Source organism: Eretmochelys imbricata, chromosome 10, assembly GCF_965152235.1.
Source record: "Eretmochelys imbricata isolate rEreImb1 chromosome 10, rEreImb1.hap1, whole genome shotgun sequence".
NCBI lineage: Eukaryota > Metazoa > Chordata > Testudines > Cheloniidae > Eretmochelys > Eretmochelys imbricata.
Window position 1 is genome coordinate 7,509,926 of NC_135581.1, and position 18,340 is coordinate 7,528,265.

General features: G+C 45.5%; 1 protein-coding gene across 3 annotated transcripts in view; it reads left to right on the forward strand.

Annotated features, from left to right (window-relative positions):
• The window catches only part of TOM1L2 (target of myb1 like 2 membrane trafficking protein), a 65,029-nt gene extending 50,621 nt beyond the window's left edge, over window positions 1–14,408 (forward strand). For 2 of the 3 annotated variants that reach the window (XM_077827957.1, XM_077827959.1), the window contains exons 13-15: window positions 4,481–4,540; window positions 6,263–6,299; window positions 8,436–14,408. In XM_077827957.1, coding sequence (XP_077684083.1) covers window positions 4,481–4,540; window positions 6,263–6,299; window positions 8,436–8,584 — 246 coding nt within the window. In that variant the 3' untranslated portion in view covers window positions 8,585–14,408. The remainder of the gene's footprint in view (window positions 1–4,480; window positions 4,541–6,262; window positions 6,300–8,435) is intronic. The other variant, XM_077827958.1, reaches the window with a different exon arrangement.
• Window positions 14,409–18,340: the final 3,932 nt, after the last annotated feature.

Genomic DNA, 18,340 nt, shown 5'->3' on the forward strand with positions numbered 1-18,340 from the left:
GTGTTTGCTTTTCCACTGTTTACAAGTGCAGGGAAGCATGAAATTGGTGCCCCTGCTGTTCACTCCATTCAGGCCACTGCCTTATTGAAAAACCAAACACAATATCTGCTTATTGGCTTGTGGTTATTCGGCCTGGAAAAAAGGATACTGCAGCATTCATGGAGGCATACAGATTTTGGGGGGGATCTGGCTGCCCTAGTATGAACTAGGTGCCAGTTTCTGCCCTCACAAGGTGCTCACCCTTGTTCGTATTATATCCCTAAAATAAAACAGGACTAATCATTAACTCAGTTTCTCTCAACTGGCTGTAGTTCTTAACCATATTTATTAATCCCACTTGGTAGTATTTACAGTGTAAATGGAATAATTAGCATCCTAGTCCTGAACTACTGGGTGTTCAAATTCTTTGCAAACTTTTTGTACTGTTGAGATGTGGAAAAGAGGGATGATATTGAAACACCTCTCAACTGTGTCTCTACAACGTTAGGGATGTTAAAGGGGAGGGTTTTTGCCTTTTTAAAAAGCGGCCAGAGCATCATTTAAACTTTTTCATAAACCGGCACTTGACTTCTTTTCAAACTGTGACAGCCTTAATTTAGGTTTAGTTCCTTCCTCACTCTCTCTCTCTCTCCCACTCCCTTTGTGCCACCCCCACACCGTACCCGCATGCATAAGAAATTCACTCTAGGACTCTATGCACGCTGTTCTAGTGAACTTGGCACTATTTTCTCCTGCTTATGGTGCTAGCCCATTGGGAGCACCAAGCAGGAATATTGGGGGGGGGGCCGCCCCACACAACACACACTAATAATTAATAGGGGCCCACCTTGAGCTGCATGGGGCCCTAAGCATTTGCTGGGTCTGCTTATGCCTACCACGAGCTCTGACTGAAGGAAGGGCCACAGTACTTTAGTGCACGTATTCCAGTTTCTCTCTCCTAGATTGGGACAGCTGCCAAAGTGTAATGAAGATATTGGTTTGTCTAAGTTATCTACATGCTACCTAGCAGCATGCCAGCTAGGTGCCTGTTGCATAAGTCAAAAGCTTACATCTCGTAAACCACCCACTCTACTTTAGAATTCAAAACCACCACTGTTGCCAGCAGGTCAGTGGCCCAATTGTTTAAAAAAACAAACCAGAATTCACCAAAAGCTAAAACAAACTGCTCTCCGCTGTGCGTCCTAAAAGACACCAAGCTGGCAGGGGAAAGGGCAGGTTCCTCTCAATAATTAAGATACTTTGATATACTACCTTTATTGTTGGGCACTAAGAAATTGGAACGCCACCACATCTGCCTGGGAGAAAGGAAGATTTGGGACTCAAATGTAACAGTGGCCTGTGTGACATGGGACAATTGAGAGGTACATCCTCTTCCCAGAGATAAAATCCTCTTTCCCTGGAGCCTGGTCTGCTCTTCCTTGTGCCACACATAAGCTAGGGAAATAAACTTTTGGTGAAAATAGCTTCAAACGTGCCCAGATGAACTCTCTCAGCCAAAGTTTTTGGATATCTTTTGGAGATCTTTATTTCCCTTAGTGGCAGGATCCCTCTTCCCATCCTCAATACACAAGGGCCAGTTGAGTCACTTCCTTCTGAAGACAATGTCAAGCTCATTGTCTATCATTTCACTTTCACTTTTCCAGGGATTCTGTAAAGTGCTTCATACAATGTTCTGAAAAGGCTAATTCCCTGTACCCATGATGGCTTCAACTGCCTGGGCTTGCCCAACCCATAAGATGTTGCATCTTATTTACAATGTCTCGGGCACAACAAGCTGTGTTAGTGAACATACTGTACATGAGTTAAAACCTCCACTGCAGTAAGCACACACAGTTACAAGTTGCAGACAATCAAGTAGCTAATTAAATTGTTTAAAATTAGGATACGCTTTAGCTGCATGAGGGTCACTGCAGCCTTAAAAAGACAAGATGGAAGGATTCCTCTGAAATAGGTGTCCTCACACGTGCCTTAGAGCTCTACTGCTCCCATAATATATCCTATGAAGAATTTTTGATCGCCAAGCAAGGGAAGAAATGAATAGCAGCCAAGCAAGTATTGGTGTCAGTTGTATTAAATATCCAGAAAGGAATAGAATTAGCTAAACCAGTACAAGGCTGTAGTCTAACGACAAGTAGCATGAACCTTGTTGGACAGACGTTCTAAGAGCATTACTGAGTTCACCTAGAGTCTCGAGGTGTCATTTCATACCTGTTTCTTTTCCAGTGGGATCCTATTGAGTAGAAAAATAATTTGTGTTATTAACAACATCGTAGGGCCTTTTTAAGGGTAGAATATTGGATGTTATCAGCACTAAGGAAATGGTTTGGCAATACTTTTTTGGTGGGGTCTTTATTGCTGATGAAACCACAAACAAAAACTGCCTTCAAATAATGGTGTCTAACTTTAATTCCAAGCTTCCTTGGATTTTATGGGTTGAAGATTCATCCTCTGTTCTCTTATCCCTCCTTTCTCATCTTTCCCGATTGGACATTTGGACAATAATATGGACAAATGATCTCATTAATTTTGGAAAAACCCTATGAAATCACAAAGAAATCTTAACAATCCATCCTTAGTTTTTGAACTGAAGTCTATTCTTAATGTTGCGTGAATGTTTTATAGGTTAATTCCCATTTTCTGTTTGTGTATAGACTTTTGAAAAAAATGAATTGCAATAGCTTTATAAATTACCCTCCTTTAAAACAAAACATCATGGGGGCCACATAAATACATGAGAAAGAAACAGCAGTTTAAAACTCCTGTGATGTTTTTTAAATTGCTGCTGGCTGAATAATTGCACAGCTGGGGCTCGTGTCTGAAGTCAGTAATCTCCAAAGCTATTAAGCCAACTAGTCAGCTCTGCAAGACACAACTTGTTCGTGGAGGCTAGCAAGTCAAAAACTGTCTCCAGAATCTATCCTCCTGTTAATGGCCATTTTTGCAAGTTCTCAGCAACTTGGAACCACTGCCTTCAGCATCTTACATGCATGATCCAGTTTATCCTTGCAAATTAAAAATGGAGACTTGTCCTGCACAGAAATCTGGCCTGTTCCAATCTAAACTGCAAGTGCTCCTGTGGTGTTCGGGATCTCCATATCATTACTGTCAGTTACTGGGCAAAGTGCATCTCTGCCTCCTCCTGGTTCTGTCAAGTGCACCCTGGCCTCAACCCTCTAGCCATCATCACCTGTCTCTGTGGAATCACATGATTCTCCCACTCTCAGACTGGGCCTCTCTTACCAGATGTTTTACCATCATCCACACAGGGATCCTGGTAGGACTAACTTCCCTGAGCCTCTTCCATGGAGCTTTGCTCTGTCACCTTGTCCCCCCCATCAGAGCTTCTCAGAGCTTCGTGACCTCTTCCTGGACAGCCCCTGGCAACTCACCCCCCCCTTCTTTTCCTCCAAAGGCTTTAACTGTTTAGTGTTTAGTCTCTCTGCCTGAGAAAACAGCTGTGTCGCTTCGGCTTAGAGCCTGCAAGCATGCCATTGTCTTCCAAGCGTGTGCTGGGGTGTCCTTATTTAGGTCTATTGTGTTACTTTCCTCTTTGCTCTTTCCACAGCCCCTCGGTTAAGTTAGATCCATACAGTCCTACAGGAACTTCTAAGAGCCCAGTGTACAAGAACTTTCCCTCGCTGACCAATCATGCTCACCATTAATACAACAGTTACATCCAAGTATCCATAACATTATTACAGATCAGATTATGTCCATAACCATTACAAAGCAGGAAATGGTGGTTTTTATCATAATGTGTTTGAATAAGTAGGAAGAGAGCCAGAAACAATGAAAAGAGTCCTCTTTAGGCAAACTACCTTAGCAAGGTTCAGGGAGAATCGCCTGTGGAAGAAATATTTCGGTATAATTACTTTTGATTCTGAAGTTTATCCTGAATGTGGTCATTCTGGGTTACTTTCTCTCTGGAAGGACTGATCAAATTGGCTTCATTTGCCTGTGGGAAGACTGCAGTATTTGAACCCCTTTGTTATGTTTGTTACTAACCTTAGACAATGATCAATGTCCATTAAAAACAAAAACAAAAAGCTGGGGGAGGGGGGCAACTGACAAGAATGACCCTCATTTGTCTGACTTCATTGAAACTGAAGTTAGGTATTTCAAAATATAATCCATATCCAATATTCTATCCTCGAAAGTGTTACGTGATCCAGATTAGAGCCATCAGTCCACATTGATGGCTCTAATATGTAATCGGAAAGTTCTCACATCTGGTCACATTCTCCATAATCTTTGTTTTGGTTTTGTTAGCCTCACGGTTCATAATTGACCTTTAAGTGTTGCTTTATTTGCGTGCTATTTGTATTTTGTTGCTTTTTCAGTGCATCTTACAGCTTATTTTGTGGTTTTTTTGTTTTGTTTTTTCCATCTTATTTCTGGCATTTTCCATCATTCTGTGGCCATGATTGTGGATGTATTTTGGTTTTGCCTGCCTTGCTGTATCTCTCGCTGCACTCCATAGATCCCCGTTGCACAGTCCTCTGTCATGGATGACATTGAGGAGTGGCTCAGTACCGACTTGGTGAGACTTGACTTTTTATATTTCGTTTTTCATGTAGGAAGTAGGACTTGTGCATATGCGTAACTTTTAATGCAAGCTATTGTTGCTCCTCCGTGGTTACCCATACGGGGAGGGAATGACACCTTATAAAGCATATATTTGGTTTTTTTCCCCAGGGAAGGAAATAAATAAGTAATGAGCTGCTGTTGTATTTTCACTTCTCCTTTCTCAGTGTCACGGAGGTGGTATGATTGTCAGGAATTTGGATTTAAGGAACCCAATGAGGGAAAGCATTTAAGCACCTGCTGAAGTCCACCTTTATTTAACACAGTATTTAAGCACATGCTTAAGGCCTATTGAAGTCATTGGGATGTAAGCACATAACTTAATTTTAAATCTGTGCTCAAGTGCTATGCTGAATAGTTGGACTGCTGAATTGGGGCCTAAGTTCCTTACAGTTAAACAGTAAATCTTACCTGTCTCCATTTAAACTGGTGTGAAGAAGGGGGAGTTTCTCTGCTGATTTTTACTTTTCCCTATTTTGACAAATGCTTAGTTCAGCCTCCTGTTCCCCAGTTCAAGGGAGCCCAAAGTACGTGACTAGGCCTTGTCACGGAATACTTCAAGGAAGTAACATCAGTACAGCTCAGTTGTTGGACACGGTAGAGCAAGCTATAGCGTTATACACTAAGCCCTGGCTATGTGCTCATTAAAAAAACTTCTGTACAATAGAATGATGTTTACACCTTACATGATGCTTAATCTTCAAAGTGTTAATCTTCCCAAAACCCTGGTAAGGCAGGTGGTATTCCCGTTTTACAGATGGGGAAAGTGAGGCCAAGAAGTTACTCCTCACTTCCAAAGGAGACTAGATTTTTGGGGGTTCAAAATACTTGACAGTGTCATTTTTTTTCATGTGGTAATTGTTTGAAAATTATGCCACCTAGTTGGGATTTATTACAGTTTCCTTATTTAATAATTGTGAATTCTCAAATCCTGGTGAAACACATGCTAGATGTCTGAAGGTAAAAATGTACTAAACTTGTGGCATGTTAACCTTTGCTGCTTCTCCTGGACAACACACTAGCTTCCTATCACTTTATTTCAGCCTACCCATCTTATTCTTGTCTACATTCATGGCATCACCTGCTTTACAATCAGCTTTTTTTTTTTCTTCTCAATCATGAATTCTAAATCCAAAATGAACCATCCATTTTATTCAGGAAAAATACGGTCACTAAACATTTCAGTGGGGGTTTCTATATCATTTGATTAAGCTTTTAAATAAGATGCACTATTAACGAAAACCACAGCCATAATGTCCTAAAGGAATTGTAAAGAGATGAGGTGGCATCTCCTTTAGCTATTCAGTTTTGTATCAGGTTATGACTTCTCTTGATAAGAAAAGGTCTGCTGTCTTGGAACTGGAAAAGATGGAGATTAACTGACTGTCACTCAGGTCTAATGGGGAGTGCACTGATAATGGATGTCGCCAATAATCAATAGCACCATCATTTGGACTATTTCTCTTGTTCTGCAACACAGAGAAATACTGGGTCGTTCGTCTGCCTCCTGTCATGAGCACGATGTGACTCATCTAGGTCATCTTGCTCAAATAGTAACTGTGGTTAAGCAAAGGGGCAGAGGCAGTGAATGGTATGGGTTACTTGTAAACATGCTTAGGCTGAAACTGAAAGAGAAGTGAAGTACGTGTTCATACTTGTTTCTTTGTTCCAACTGCAGAAAGGAGAAGAACTGGAAGAAGGCGTGACAAGTGAAGGTAAGCAGAGAAGTCCCTGGCTTTCAGAGCGGTCTCAGTCCAGTGCCTTAGAGTAGAATATCCATATTACTCTCTTCTGATACAGTCACCCAGCAGAGATCCTCTTCCGATCCACCAAACTCTTGGTAGCTGATGTTCCATAGTGTATCCTTCTGGAGCATCTTCACTGAAATGGGAAGTGGTGGAGAATTTCAGGAGGGATCTTCAAAAAACCCACTTGTTTGTGCTGGTTACCCTGGTAGGGTTCTGTGCTTCACTTCATCTTCACTGTATTTGTGTAGTGCCTCTGTAGCAACATACGAGCCAGTGAACTCTCTAAGCACTTAGAAATGATTGTCCTCTGTTTATTTCAGGATGGGATGTTTCTATTCCCAGTCTCCAGGACTCTTTTCTCTCGCCCACCCTGCCTCCTGGTGGAAGAAACTGAGTTTTCTCTTCCTTTTCATCTCACCACTTTCCCCTTTTAATTCCAATCTCCCTTCTGCTGACCTAGCTGCCATGTGGCACTTCCCTGGCAGATGGGCGTAACCTTGTATATTTATCCTTCCTGCCTCTAGCAGGAGTGATCAGGCACGTTGAGCAGCTTTTATTAGTTACTTTTAGAAAAACAGATTAATCAAGAGCTGTGTTAATATCCCAAGTGATCATCTTAAAATGAGCTGTTTAAAAGGGTTAAATCATGAACACAGAAAGCTCCTATTTTAGCCTCATTAACAGAAAAAATAATTCTGCAAAAGCAGCCGCGCTGGCTTTGAGGAGCAGGAGAAGGCAGGCAGACAGACAGCAGACAAGAGAGCTATCTTTTAATTAAAAAAACAAAACAAAAAAAACCAACGCCATATCTTAGCAGTAAGACATGTTGGGGCATATTCTATTGGCTCTGTGTGGGTAGATGCCATGCGTTCAGGGTGTTAATCCTGATGTAAACAGTGCATCTGATTTCTGAACTTTAACGAGACACCACAGTTAACGTATAGGTTGAGGGGTCAACGAAACATGCCCCGGCATGTCATAGAGCTGTAACGAGCCATGCATTATATAGTGCTCAGAAAAAAACAAGCCCAAGAAAATGCGCTCCAAGTTTCAACTCTTTTTTCCCCCTCGCTGTGATTTTTCACTTTCCCTGGACGTGCCCCACTTGTACTGTGTGTTCCCAGACTTTGTTTCTGCCCAACATGCCCATACGTGTTGCTCAGAAACCAATCCTGGCACATAGTGTGCCTATGCACTTTGCTTAGTATGAGTGTGAGAGAGAGCAAAGCTCACTTAAAGGATTCCAAACACCATGAGAATGGTGCGGGAACGTAGAAAATATTGAAAGGCATGACTCAGATACCATCCATTGGAGTGTGGGGAATGGTCATTTCCTCCTCCTTTCCCCACCCACCAGAATAGCACTTGATGGTATTTCTCCCTATGTTTGGGATCGTACCCTTGACTGGCATTTGAGTGTTGATCCACTCTGCTGACTAAACTGTATTACTGTGATGCTTCTTTCTTAGGCCCTCTGTACCCTCGTGAGGAAGTCATATTTGTGCATGTGGCTTGTGTCTATGAACGGTTGGCCCAAGGGATTGACAGTGGGGACAGAGCATGGGTTCTCAACCTAGGGCTCGTAACCCCATATTGACAGCATTCCCCCTCCCATGTAGCAAGGTGGGAGGAGGTCGTTCCAAAGTGGAAAAAATTGAGATCCACTGGTAGAGAGCCTTTCACTTTTGTCAGCGGTTCAAATCTATCCCAGGTTGGATTTGACCGTAAGTTATTATCGTCAGATAGCTGTACCGGGGGCCTTGTGTGAAATGAGTTTGGGTCTCTGTGCTAGGTCTGGTAGTGAATTCTCTGGTGTGGATACCTGTGCTCTGGGAACTGGACTAGCTGCTCACCTTGTTGGCAAGCTCAGCAAAGGGGTAAGAGGTTTTGATGGCCCATGGAGACAACTCTTATCCCTTGCGGGGTCACGGATGGAACACACTGGGGCAGGGGGCAGCATGAGGAAGCTTTCAGTGATACTGCATATGCTCTGCTGGTCCTGTGCATGCCCAGAGAACAGTCAACGCACTGTTAGATTCGTGCAGAGGACGATCCCTGGTTCGACCCTAACTCTGATTCTTCTCAATGTTTTTTGCGTTGCAGAGTTCGACAAATTTTTAGAAGAACGAGCCAAAGCTGCCGAGACACTCCCAAATTTACCTTCTCCTCCGCTGGAGGCCCCCACTCCTCCTACGAATCCTTCAGGCAAGAAGAAGCAGGAACGCTCAGAGGATGCCCTCTTCGCACTGTAAAGATCGCTCTTGGCTACCTTCTCCGTGCTCTGCAGAAGAATGTCTCTGTACAGCCACATTGTCCTTTCACAGTTCTTGGCTAACCATGACCCCCTTGCCATCCTGGTTTCATCAACTGCTTCTCTTGCTTATCTCTAAAACACTCTCTTCCCCCCTCCCCCCCCCCCAGCTGACTTTTGTATTAAAGGCCAGCTCTGCTCCTACCAGACCACAGTTCTCCAGCACTAGCTTAACCTCCCCCCACCCCCATTCCCATCCAAGCTGCATAAGAGCAGCTCTTAATGCCGAAAACTCCTTTAAAAACGCATGAGTATTTCTTTACCTTGTTGATCTGAAAGTGTAGTGAGAGCGGCCTTGCCTTTGATTTACATAGGGACCATCCCCTTCTGCGGGTAGATGCTTCCGAATAGGCTGGTCTGAGTGTCAATCTGCATGTAATTGCCTGAAATGGAATGGAGATGTATTTTAATTTTAGATACAGATGTCAAGGTATCCACTTCTAATAGGTTTAGACAGCAAAGAACAACAGCTTTTCCCTTTCAACATGTACTTCACAAGTTAAAATTCTCCTCCTCCCCTCCCCCCATCCCCTAGTACCACATGGCAGTTGCTGTTCTCTACTCTGTGGTGCTTCCAGTGTGTAGTCTCATGGGATTTTTTTTCTCTGAGTTGACCTAAGCTTGCTCTGATTTGAAAGCAATTTGTTAGTTTTGTCCAGCAGTGCCGTGAATAGGAGAATGCTGGGATAAATGGCTGTTGTAACACTAGAGATCATATGAAGTATTTCACTCACTGAGGGAGCTTTTCCCCTATAGTGTTTTGTCTAGAATGTGTGCCTTTTTAAACCGGTTACATTTCTCCCTAGCTTGAGAATACTTCTCCAGTCATTAGCTCTGATGCTAAGCAGGCTCTGCCTTCATCTCCTCAACTGTTTGAATGACATCCATGCGAATGGATGGGACTGAAAAACGTAATGGGTGAGACTGGCCACACTGGAGGGGCATGTTTGCTGAATGTCCCTGGTATGCCCTCTAGCACTGGAGGGGTAAAAACAGAAATGTTGTTAAGAGGTAGGTCATCAGAAAAAGGGGCCAGAGCTGTGATTGCTTGTAGGAGACTTCCTAGGCAAATGGATACGGGGGGAAAGATTTTAACCGGCACTTTGGCTGTGGAGATGCAGATATTGGAGATGCAGCTCTTTATTTTCCTGCTGGAAGGTTTGGGCTCAAACACTGGCTGGCTGCGGTCGTATTGTATGTCATGTGAAATAGATGTGGAGTGCCCTTTGCAGTCTCTGCCTCCTGACAACCACCTAGTGCTAAGAGGCGACTGCCCCCACCCCTTTTGCCTGCATGCTTGGATTCTGTTCCCTTTGCTTGTCAGAGGAATAAACTAACAATGCTGTCCTCCTGAAGCACTGGCAGCCCAGGGACCAGCATTCCCAGTATAGTCCTAAGCTGCTCTCCCTCACGCCCGACCCCTCTCTCATACCCTGGACAGATTCCCGGGTAGCAAGCCAGTGGAGCAAGATGGAACAATAGAGGTGAGAGTCCATACACTTCACAGCCGAGGTAACAGAAGTGCTGTTTCTAGAACGCTGTTTCTCCCAACTCACTAGTCGTCGTTCCTGAGGGCATGAGAATTTTTAGGCGGTGAACTGCTTCGTTTTGATTCCGCATGGCATGACTTCCCTGCGTATTGCTATGTGTGCACCACTTTCACCAGCTTTAGACCACTAAAACTTCTCTCCCCTGTGCCAGCTCCCTGAACGTTTATCGGAATTGGTTTTCTTCTGGTCAGTCTCCATTAGCCTGCATGTGTAGGGTACTTCAGGGTTTGGCTAGGCCGTGATATAGCGTGGTCTGTCCCCTAATGGCCCACTGCAGCGTGTTAGTCTTTTAGAGAGACAACCCTGAAGCAGAATTGTCCTTGTTGACTCTAAACAAATGTAGCTTGCCACTAGGGGCAGACCTCGGGACCTTAGAGCATCAGTTATAGAGGGGAGGGGGAAGTGCCATCTCAGCCTGCGTTTGTTAGGATCTCTGAAACAGGCCAGCTGGGGACGGGGCTGTTCAACAGTGAGTCTTGGAAGAGGAGCAAAGCAGGAAGTTGCAAGAGAATTGTTGGGGGGGCGGGTGAGGGGATTGAGAGCGGGGTTGTCAGTGATGGCAGCTGAAGGAATGTGACTTGTAAGTCTTGTTGGATAGAAGGCCAGGCAACATGTGATTGGTGAATGGGCTGCCGAGAAGGACTATACCAGCTTGCTCAAAGACTTTGGGGGAGTGTGCGGTATGATCTCCAGTCATCCAAACATGCGTGGTTTCCCGCCCTTCCATTCTCCAGCTGCCGCCTCGGCCCTCCCTTGCCCCAGGCAGCCCTCTCTTCCACTCCCCCTTTTTCTCTCTGCCCCTCTCCTTCCATTGCTTCGCTCACCCTTGGTTCATTCCTCTTCGTTTAGGGGCTGAGATTGTCCTTCCAAACCCCTGCACTGGTCTAATGTTCCTTCCCTGCTTGGATGTGCCTGTTCTCAGCCAGCCCTGTGCTGTGGAGAATGTACGCCTGCCTGCGAGTGGATTCAAAGCTGGTGCCAGGACATGGAGATGGCTTGATTGAAGCAGGGGGAATGAAACCACCCTTTGCCTCTTCTCTGCCACCCCACCCCCAGCTTAAATTCTGTGGCCTGGGGGCAGCTGTGAGGGCTAGATGTGCTGTGCTCAGGTAGAAATCTGGGTCTTATACAGAACTTGAGTTACCTGAGGAGGGGAGGACCAATGGGATGGGATCACTGTGAGGCTTGGAGACAAGCTTGGCATCATGTGATATTGCCATTGGAGATCTCCTGTGGAGTCCTCTTCCCCTAGAGAAAGACAGGTAATCTGCCTGTAGTTGTCCCTGACCTGCAGGGAAAGAAGGTGTTAAACCCCCTCTCCTCTCTACCATGCATAAACTAGAGTTGCTTCCTGGGAAAGAGACTGGTCCCTTGGGCAAGATCTTGTAGAGCTGCTACTTGGCTGACTGCAGTCTCTGATAGGGGAAAAAATAAAATGGAACGAAACCGGTGAGGCTGAGTGGAAATATGCTGCTGGTTGCTGAGAGTCAAAGGGTCTCTGAGCTGTGCTTCTAACCTTACGAACCTCAGTCTCTGTGCGTTCCCCTTTACCATCTGGTATGATCAGGGAGGCAGACATGACATTGGTTTCAAAGGGTAGCAGGTGTTGTAAGCGAATGTCCGTTAGCTAATGGAGTGGGCTAGACATTAGCTAGGAAAACACCCCACCTTGGGAGAAATGAGCGCTCATGCTAGAGGAGATTGCGGCTAGTGAGTTCCGTTAACTTGTCCTCATGCTCAGTCTTGCTTCTGTTCGTACCTTTGATAGATTATTTATTTAAGAACCACCAGTTCTCTTGTGCACATTCACCTCCCACCCCCTAAGGAGCCCTGCTATCCAGGCAGGTCAGATCTGGAGCCTAAAACGCTGGGGCCCGGCTCAGCGTGCTGAGCACTCGTGAGGGCTGTAGAAGTCAAAAGGAGCTGCGAGAGCCCAGAACATTAGCCCATGGCCTCCGTTGTAAACGTCAGAGCTACTGCTGGAGCTTTCCAATGTCCTGCAACAGGATCTCCCATCTTCTCCGCTCTGTTCCTTATGATTTGCAAGAATGGGAGCAGTTGAATCACTTTGAGGAAAGGAACGGCTTGTTCCATTTGTCCTTGGAAGATGGTTACCTCAATTACTCTTCCACCCCTTTATTGTAAATGCTTCCTCTACACGAGTGAGGAGAGAACTGAGACAGCTCTGGTATTCGTGGGTGAAGGGGAAGGATGTGTCAGAGGAGAGCAACATGGCTCAGCAGAAAGCCTTTCTCATCGTGCTTAAATATCACAGCTACATACTCAGTGACACTAAATTAACATTGGGATCTGTTGCAAGTTCTAATGATACTTTATTCTAGGTTCTAGTATTTATTTTGTCAAGATATGCTTTCCAATGTGTTTAACATCTTCTGTCAACTCCTTGTGTGCTGGGATGTAAAAAATGAATTTTCTATTGAAATATACCTCTTTTGGGTTTTGGTTTTAAATGTTGCGTGTAGATTTCAGGTGCATCTTTGGCGAGTGTAATAGATAACAATGTGCTGTACAGACTTTTGGGATATTTAACACGTATGCAAGGTTCAAGGGAGAAAAAGAGCTCATAAAAACTTAGCGTGGCCTCTCTTAAAGGGCAGAGCATATGTATGCTAAGTGGTCCGAGTTGGACCATCATGTAGCCTCCAATGTCCCTTTCTCCTGCCAACTTTACTAACCCTGTCCCCCAAATTACATTGACCAAATCAGCTCGGGTACCAGCATTTCAGGTTTGTTTTTACACTTCCAGGCAGAGGGAGTTTTTAAGGAATGAAACTAGCTGTTTCCACCTTAAATGGAGGCCTTTACCCAGCCAGACCCAGTGAAGAGACTTGGTTTCCTCCAGTGGTGTAGCCGTAGATCTAGACTGGGGCTTCCAAATGCCCAGAGGGAGTTAATTACCCAACTTCTCTTGGATTTTAATGGGAGTTGTGCACCTCCTCAACTCCTTTGAAAGCCCCAGACAATGTGACCTGTATCTGCTGCTTCCCATTCGCTACTCTTCCGTTTCCATCAGTTAGAATGGTACATATGGTGGTGGAAGATGGGAGCAGATTTGCTCTCGTACCATTTTCTGTCTTTTTTTTTTTTTTGGCCTTGTAAATTCTAGGGCCTCCTGTGTTGCTGGGATGTGCTGTGGGGCAGGGTGACGCTGGTTGGCTCCATCCCTGGGCTGAGCTGATCGAGCTTGGTCTGTATTTGTGTACCTCCTCAGTACCAACCCCAAGGCTTGAGAAGGCTGCCCTGGGGGGAATAACAAAACTCAGGACAGTTTTTTTCATGGAAATAATGAAGTAGCAATTGGTGGGTAAATCATATTCTTCTTGCAGGTAACCCTTCAACTGCCATAGGCATCCTGTTGGCATCTTCCCACTGCCTTTGTCTGACTGGCCCAGTAGAAGAACGCTGGCAGAAAACCCCTTCCTGCATGCATTTATGAGCACTCCGGTGCTGCTACCATCCACTTAATAACCCTCTCCTGTCCCTTTCTAACTGACCCCTGTAGAATCAGTTTGCCCCCGTGTTCACCATTCACAACTTCCCACACATAGCGGGTTGTCCAGATCACAACATGCCCTTTGATATGGGACTTAAAAACCTTTCCACTCTCATCCCTGCCTCACACAAGCAGCTGCAGCAATTGCCCTATGCCTCTGGGCTAAGTGCAAGGCTCCATTTGACTGCGAGCTGGCTTTGGTCCCAACTGGTGATTTACCCACCCATTGCTCCCTCCTTCTGTCTCCACCTAGTCAGTGGCAAGCATATGCCAAACGCACCCCTCCTCCCCCGCTCTGTGTTTTTATAAGTGTGAGTTCTTCCTCATTCTGTAATGTTGTTATGAGCTACCATTAACACTACAAATGTAACCTGTGTAATAGCATCTCTCTGTATATTAAAGCTGTAGGCTTTCCAGATAAAAGTGGATAATATTTATTTACTGAAGATATTGGGTATTTTTTTGTTTGGGGGAGGGGGTAGGGAAAGGGGACTTAACTGTTTAAAAATATTGACTATGTAAAAACAGAAGAAACACACACTAAATGTGTTGCTATCTTTCTGTAGAAAGCCAGTGCGTTTACGTAAGGATGATCCAAGTGTATTAATCTACTACCATCAATTAACTTACAGAAATCATCTCTCTAGTTTGGCTCTTGCATGTGCAATACTCCAATAAAAGCACTACTAGTGTGAACTGCACCGTGATGGCTTTGAGTTGTGTCTTAGATACACCTGGTGTCTTGCTTTCCTTGCCTCCTGCTTTTCCTAACCAGACCGCTGATACATTTATTTTTGTCCATAGCTACCTTGAGTTGCTCATCAGCCCACCAAGACTCAACATATTTCCAGTGTTCCTTTCACATGATGCTCGTTATACAAAGCCGTCTTTCAGGTATCTTGAGCACTAAGTCTCAGACTTGACCCACTTTTAAAATTGTCCACTGGTGGGAGATGTTCTCTGCCTTTGTGTTGAGGTGGATCTAGTTCCTGTGGGGTGGTGTTGGATTGACAACCTGGAAACCAAAGGTCCCTGTCCACAGAACTGGTATAATATGGACGACAGCAATGCAGGCTTCTCCTCGCTGCCCAGCCCCAACCCTGACCTATAGGAGAGCATGAGTAGAATGGAGATTGAAATCCACACATCCTTGGCATCTGAAACTGACTGCAAATTGGTGCCGGTTGTGTTGGTGACGCCTGTCCACCTAGTTCCAAACAACACACTCATTTCATAGGGACCACTGAATGGTCCTCAGATGATCACTCATTGACAATCTGATTTGGTGACCTAGTAGCAAGAGGGCATTATTAATCCCTCATCCATCTGGTTCCTTTTGGGTGCCGTGGATTCTAGGTAGACCCCTTCTTATAACGAGTCTTCTACCTTGGCACCCCAGAACTCACAATGCAAATGCTATCAGACACCTATTCTGGGCATTTCCCCTGCTGGCTGTGCAGGATCAGTAAACTGCTGAAAAAGCTGGCTCCCTAGAGCTGCATCCACTTGTCCCCTCCTGTGGTGGTTGACAGCATACTCGGCACAGGAGTAAATGGAAGAGTAATTACTTTGCTAGTGTAGCACTAGAAATGCCATGAAATACGTTTTCCAAATGCAAACAGGCAGGGAAAGAAAGCGTGCTGTCTAGTTCCCAAGAGGAAAGTAAAAACAGGAGTGAGTAGTTTAAAAACCACCTGTTTAAAATTGTTTTTAAAAAAAGTATAGCAGTTGCTAACTTGACCTGTTCTGAGAATTAAGCATTTCCCCTCATAATAGCTGCAGGTTGGCTTTCAAAGCAGCTGAATTAAAGTGAAACAGGCAAACTTTGAGATACCGCAAATAAAGCTGAAGTGAAGGTCAGGGCTGATTTTTAACCCACATCCTCCACTAGTTAGATCAAGAGTAGGTGAGTGGTGCTAATAACTGACGCCTTTGACAGTAAGCTTGTCCCTACTAAAGAACTGAAATTTCAATGGTTGTTTCAAACTCTTCCATTCTACTGCCAGAAAGGTGTTTAGAGATGATGTGCCCCACACAGCCAATCCACAGTTGGTCCCATCACCTTTCCAAACGTTGCACTGGTTTGTTTACTGTTAGTCAGATCATGTGCCTGACTCTTTGTGTGTCAAACGCTCTGGCAGGAGGTGTAGTGTCCAGTTCTATTCAGGACAAAGGGGCACAGCTACCGTTGGCCTGACAGAGCAGAAATGGCATGAAAGGCACGAAGTTGTAAATTCCCCAAACAACAAATGTTGGACTTGTGGTAGCGCGTTTTAGAATGCAAAACAAACATCAGCAGGACGCTATGCCTGGGTGGAGAATACAGCCCTGTAGGAAGTACAGGGGTCTAACAGGCCTTCGTTCTGAAGACCTGGGTTTGAATCCCTATGTGTATTACAGATGGCCATGAGGGGTGCCATCCTATCCCCATCTGACTGCCTGGCTAAGTCAAGCATGCTTGATAGTCACTGCTCAGGAGAGGCCCACAGTGGGATGCATGGTGGGAGGGAGGAGGGAGTTGGGAGTACCCATGGCGACTGAGTCAGTTTGCACTACATATTTTGATTGTGTACATTCTCCTGTAAAAGAAAAGGCACCAAGGCTGTTCTAACAAGGGATACTGTAGATCAGGACTGAGGTGCATTAGCAAAGCCCTCCAGGGAGTTCAGGCCTGCAGCATAGGGATGCTGTATATTGAGGAGCTGTATGGGGGCCCCGAACAAGAATACCAGGGTGTGCTCCAGGCCAGAAGAGTACCCAGAAGTTACCTACTACAGGACAGGCCCAACAAAGAAAACAACAGAACGCCACTAGCCATCACCTTCAGCCCCCAACTAAAACCTCTCCAACGCATCATCAAGGATCTACAACCTATCCTGAAGGACAACCCATCACTCATACAGATCTTGGGAGACAGGCCAGTCCTTGCTTACAGACCGCCCCCCAACCTGAAGCAAATACTCACCAACAACCACACAACAAAAACACTAACCCAGGAACCTATCCTTGCAACAAATTCCGTTGCCAACTGTCCACGTATCTATTCAGGGGACACCATCATAGGGCCTAATCGCATCAGCCACACTATCAGAGGCTTGTTCACCTGCACATCTGCCAATGTGATATATGCCATCATGTGCCAGCAATACCCTTCTGCCATGTACGTTGGTCAAACTGGACAGTGTCTATGTAAAAGAATAAACGGACACAAATCAGACATCAAGAATTATAACATTCAAAAACCAGTCGGAGAACACGTCAATCTCTCTGGTCACTCAATTACAGACCTAAAAGTGGCAATTCTTCAACAAAAAAACTTCAAAAAACAGACTCCAACAAGAGACTGCTGAATTGGAATTAATTTGCAAACTGGAAACCATTAACTTAGGCTTGAATAAAGACTGGGAGTGGATGGGTCATTACACAAAGTAAAACTATTTCCCCATGTTTATTTCCCCCCCCCCCCCCCCCCCGCTGTTCCTCAGACGTTCTTGTCAACTGCTGGAAATGGCCCACCTCGATTATCACTACAAAAGGTTGGTGTTGTTTTTTCTCTCCTGCTGGTAATAGCTCACCTTACCTGATCGCTCTGGTTACAGTGTGTATGGTGTGACACCCATTGTTTCATGTTCTCTGTGTATATAAAATCTCCCCACTGTATTTTCCACTGCAGGCATCCCATGAAGTGAGCTGTAGCTCACGAAAGCTCATGCTCAAATAAATTGGTTAGTCCCTAAGGTGCCACAAGTCCTCCTGTTCTACGTAGCGTCTCATACCGCGCTCAGCCCTGGAGCATCTGAGCGCCTTTGGGTTGTGCATTAAGCTGCGGGACTGACATCTGGCCCCTGGTGTTTGCTCTCACATCCTGCCCCCCCAGTGCCTGGCTTTGGGGGGGGGGTGTCAGTCCTTGATGCCCCTCAAAGTGGCTTCTCTAACCCTGTCAAAGCAAGCGCAGGCCTGACCAGCTGGGCCCTGGGCTGGCTTGTTTCCCCAGCCAGCCCACTCAGGAACAGGGAGGGTGACTCTGAGCCACGTGCTGCACCGGCTGCTCCAGCCCCCGGGGGATTGGCATGACGTAATCGCAGCCCGACCGGAGCTGTGATGCAAAATCACCCCACTCGGGCCGGGCTCGCCCATTGGCTGCTTCCCACTGGTTCTACAGGCGGGGTTTCCCTGCTTCTCAACCAAACTATAGCTGGGGAGTCCCACCCCTGCTTGTAGCCCATTGGGCGCCTGAAACCTGTCCCCTCCTCGTTTAACCCCTTCTTCTCCGCCTGAGTTGGTAATGTTTTACCCTGGACCCTCACAAAGCTTGTGTGGGTCTAAATAACCATGCAATAGGCCGCCTCCGCATTAGAAGGGGCTGAGCCCTGCAAGACTCTGCTTCTGCAGAGCAGGGAGCTTTCTGAGGGGCAGGAAAAAATAAATACTTTTCATTGCAATTCCTCATGGTGGAGAACCACTGTATATTTTGTGTGTGGACCAGTAAATGTTCATGACCATCTTTTTTTAAGGCAGAGAACTCCTGGATCTTATTAACACCACCAGATCTTTCCCCTGTGCTGTGTAAGTCAGAAATCAGCCTGAAAAGCTCTTACCATCCCCCAACGTATATTTCAGGAACAGTAAGAGA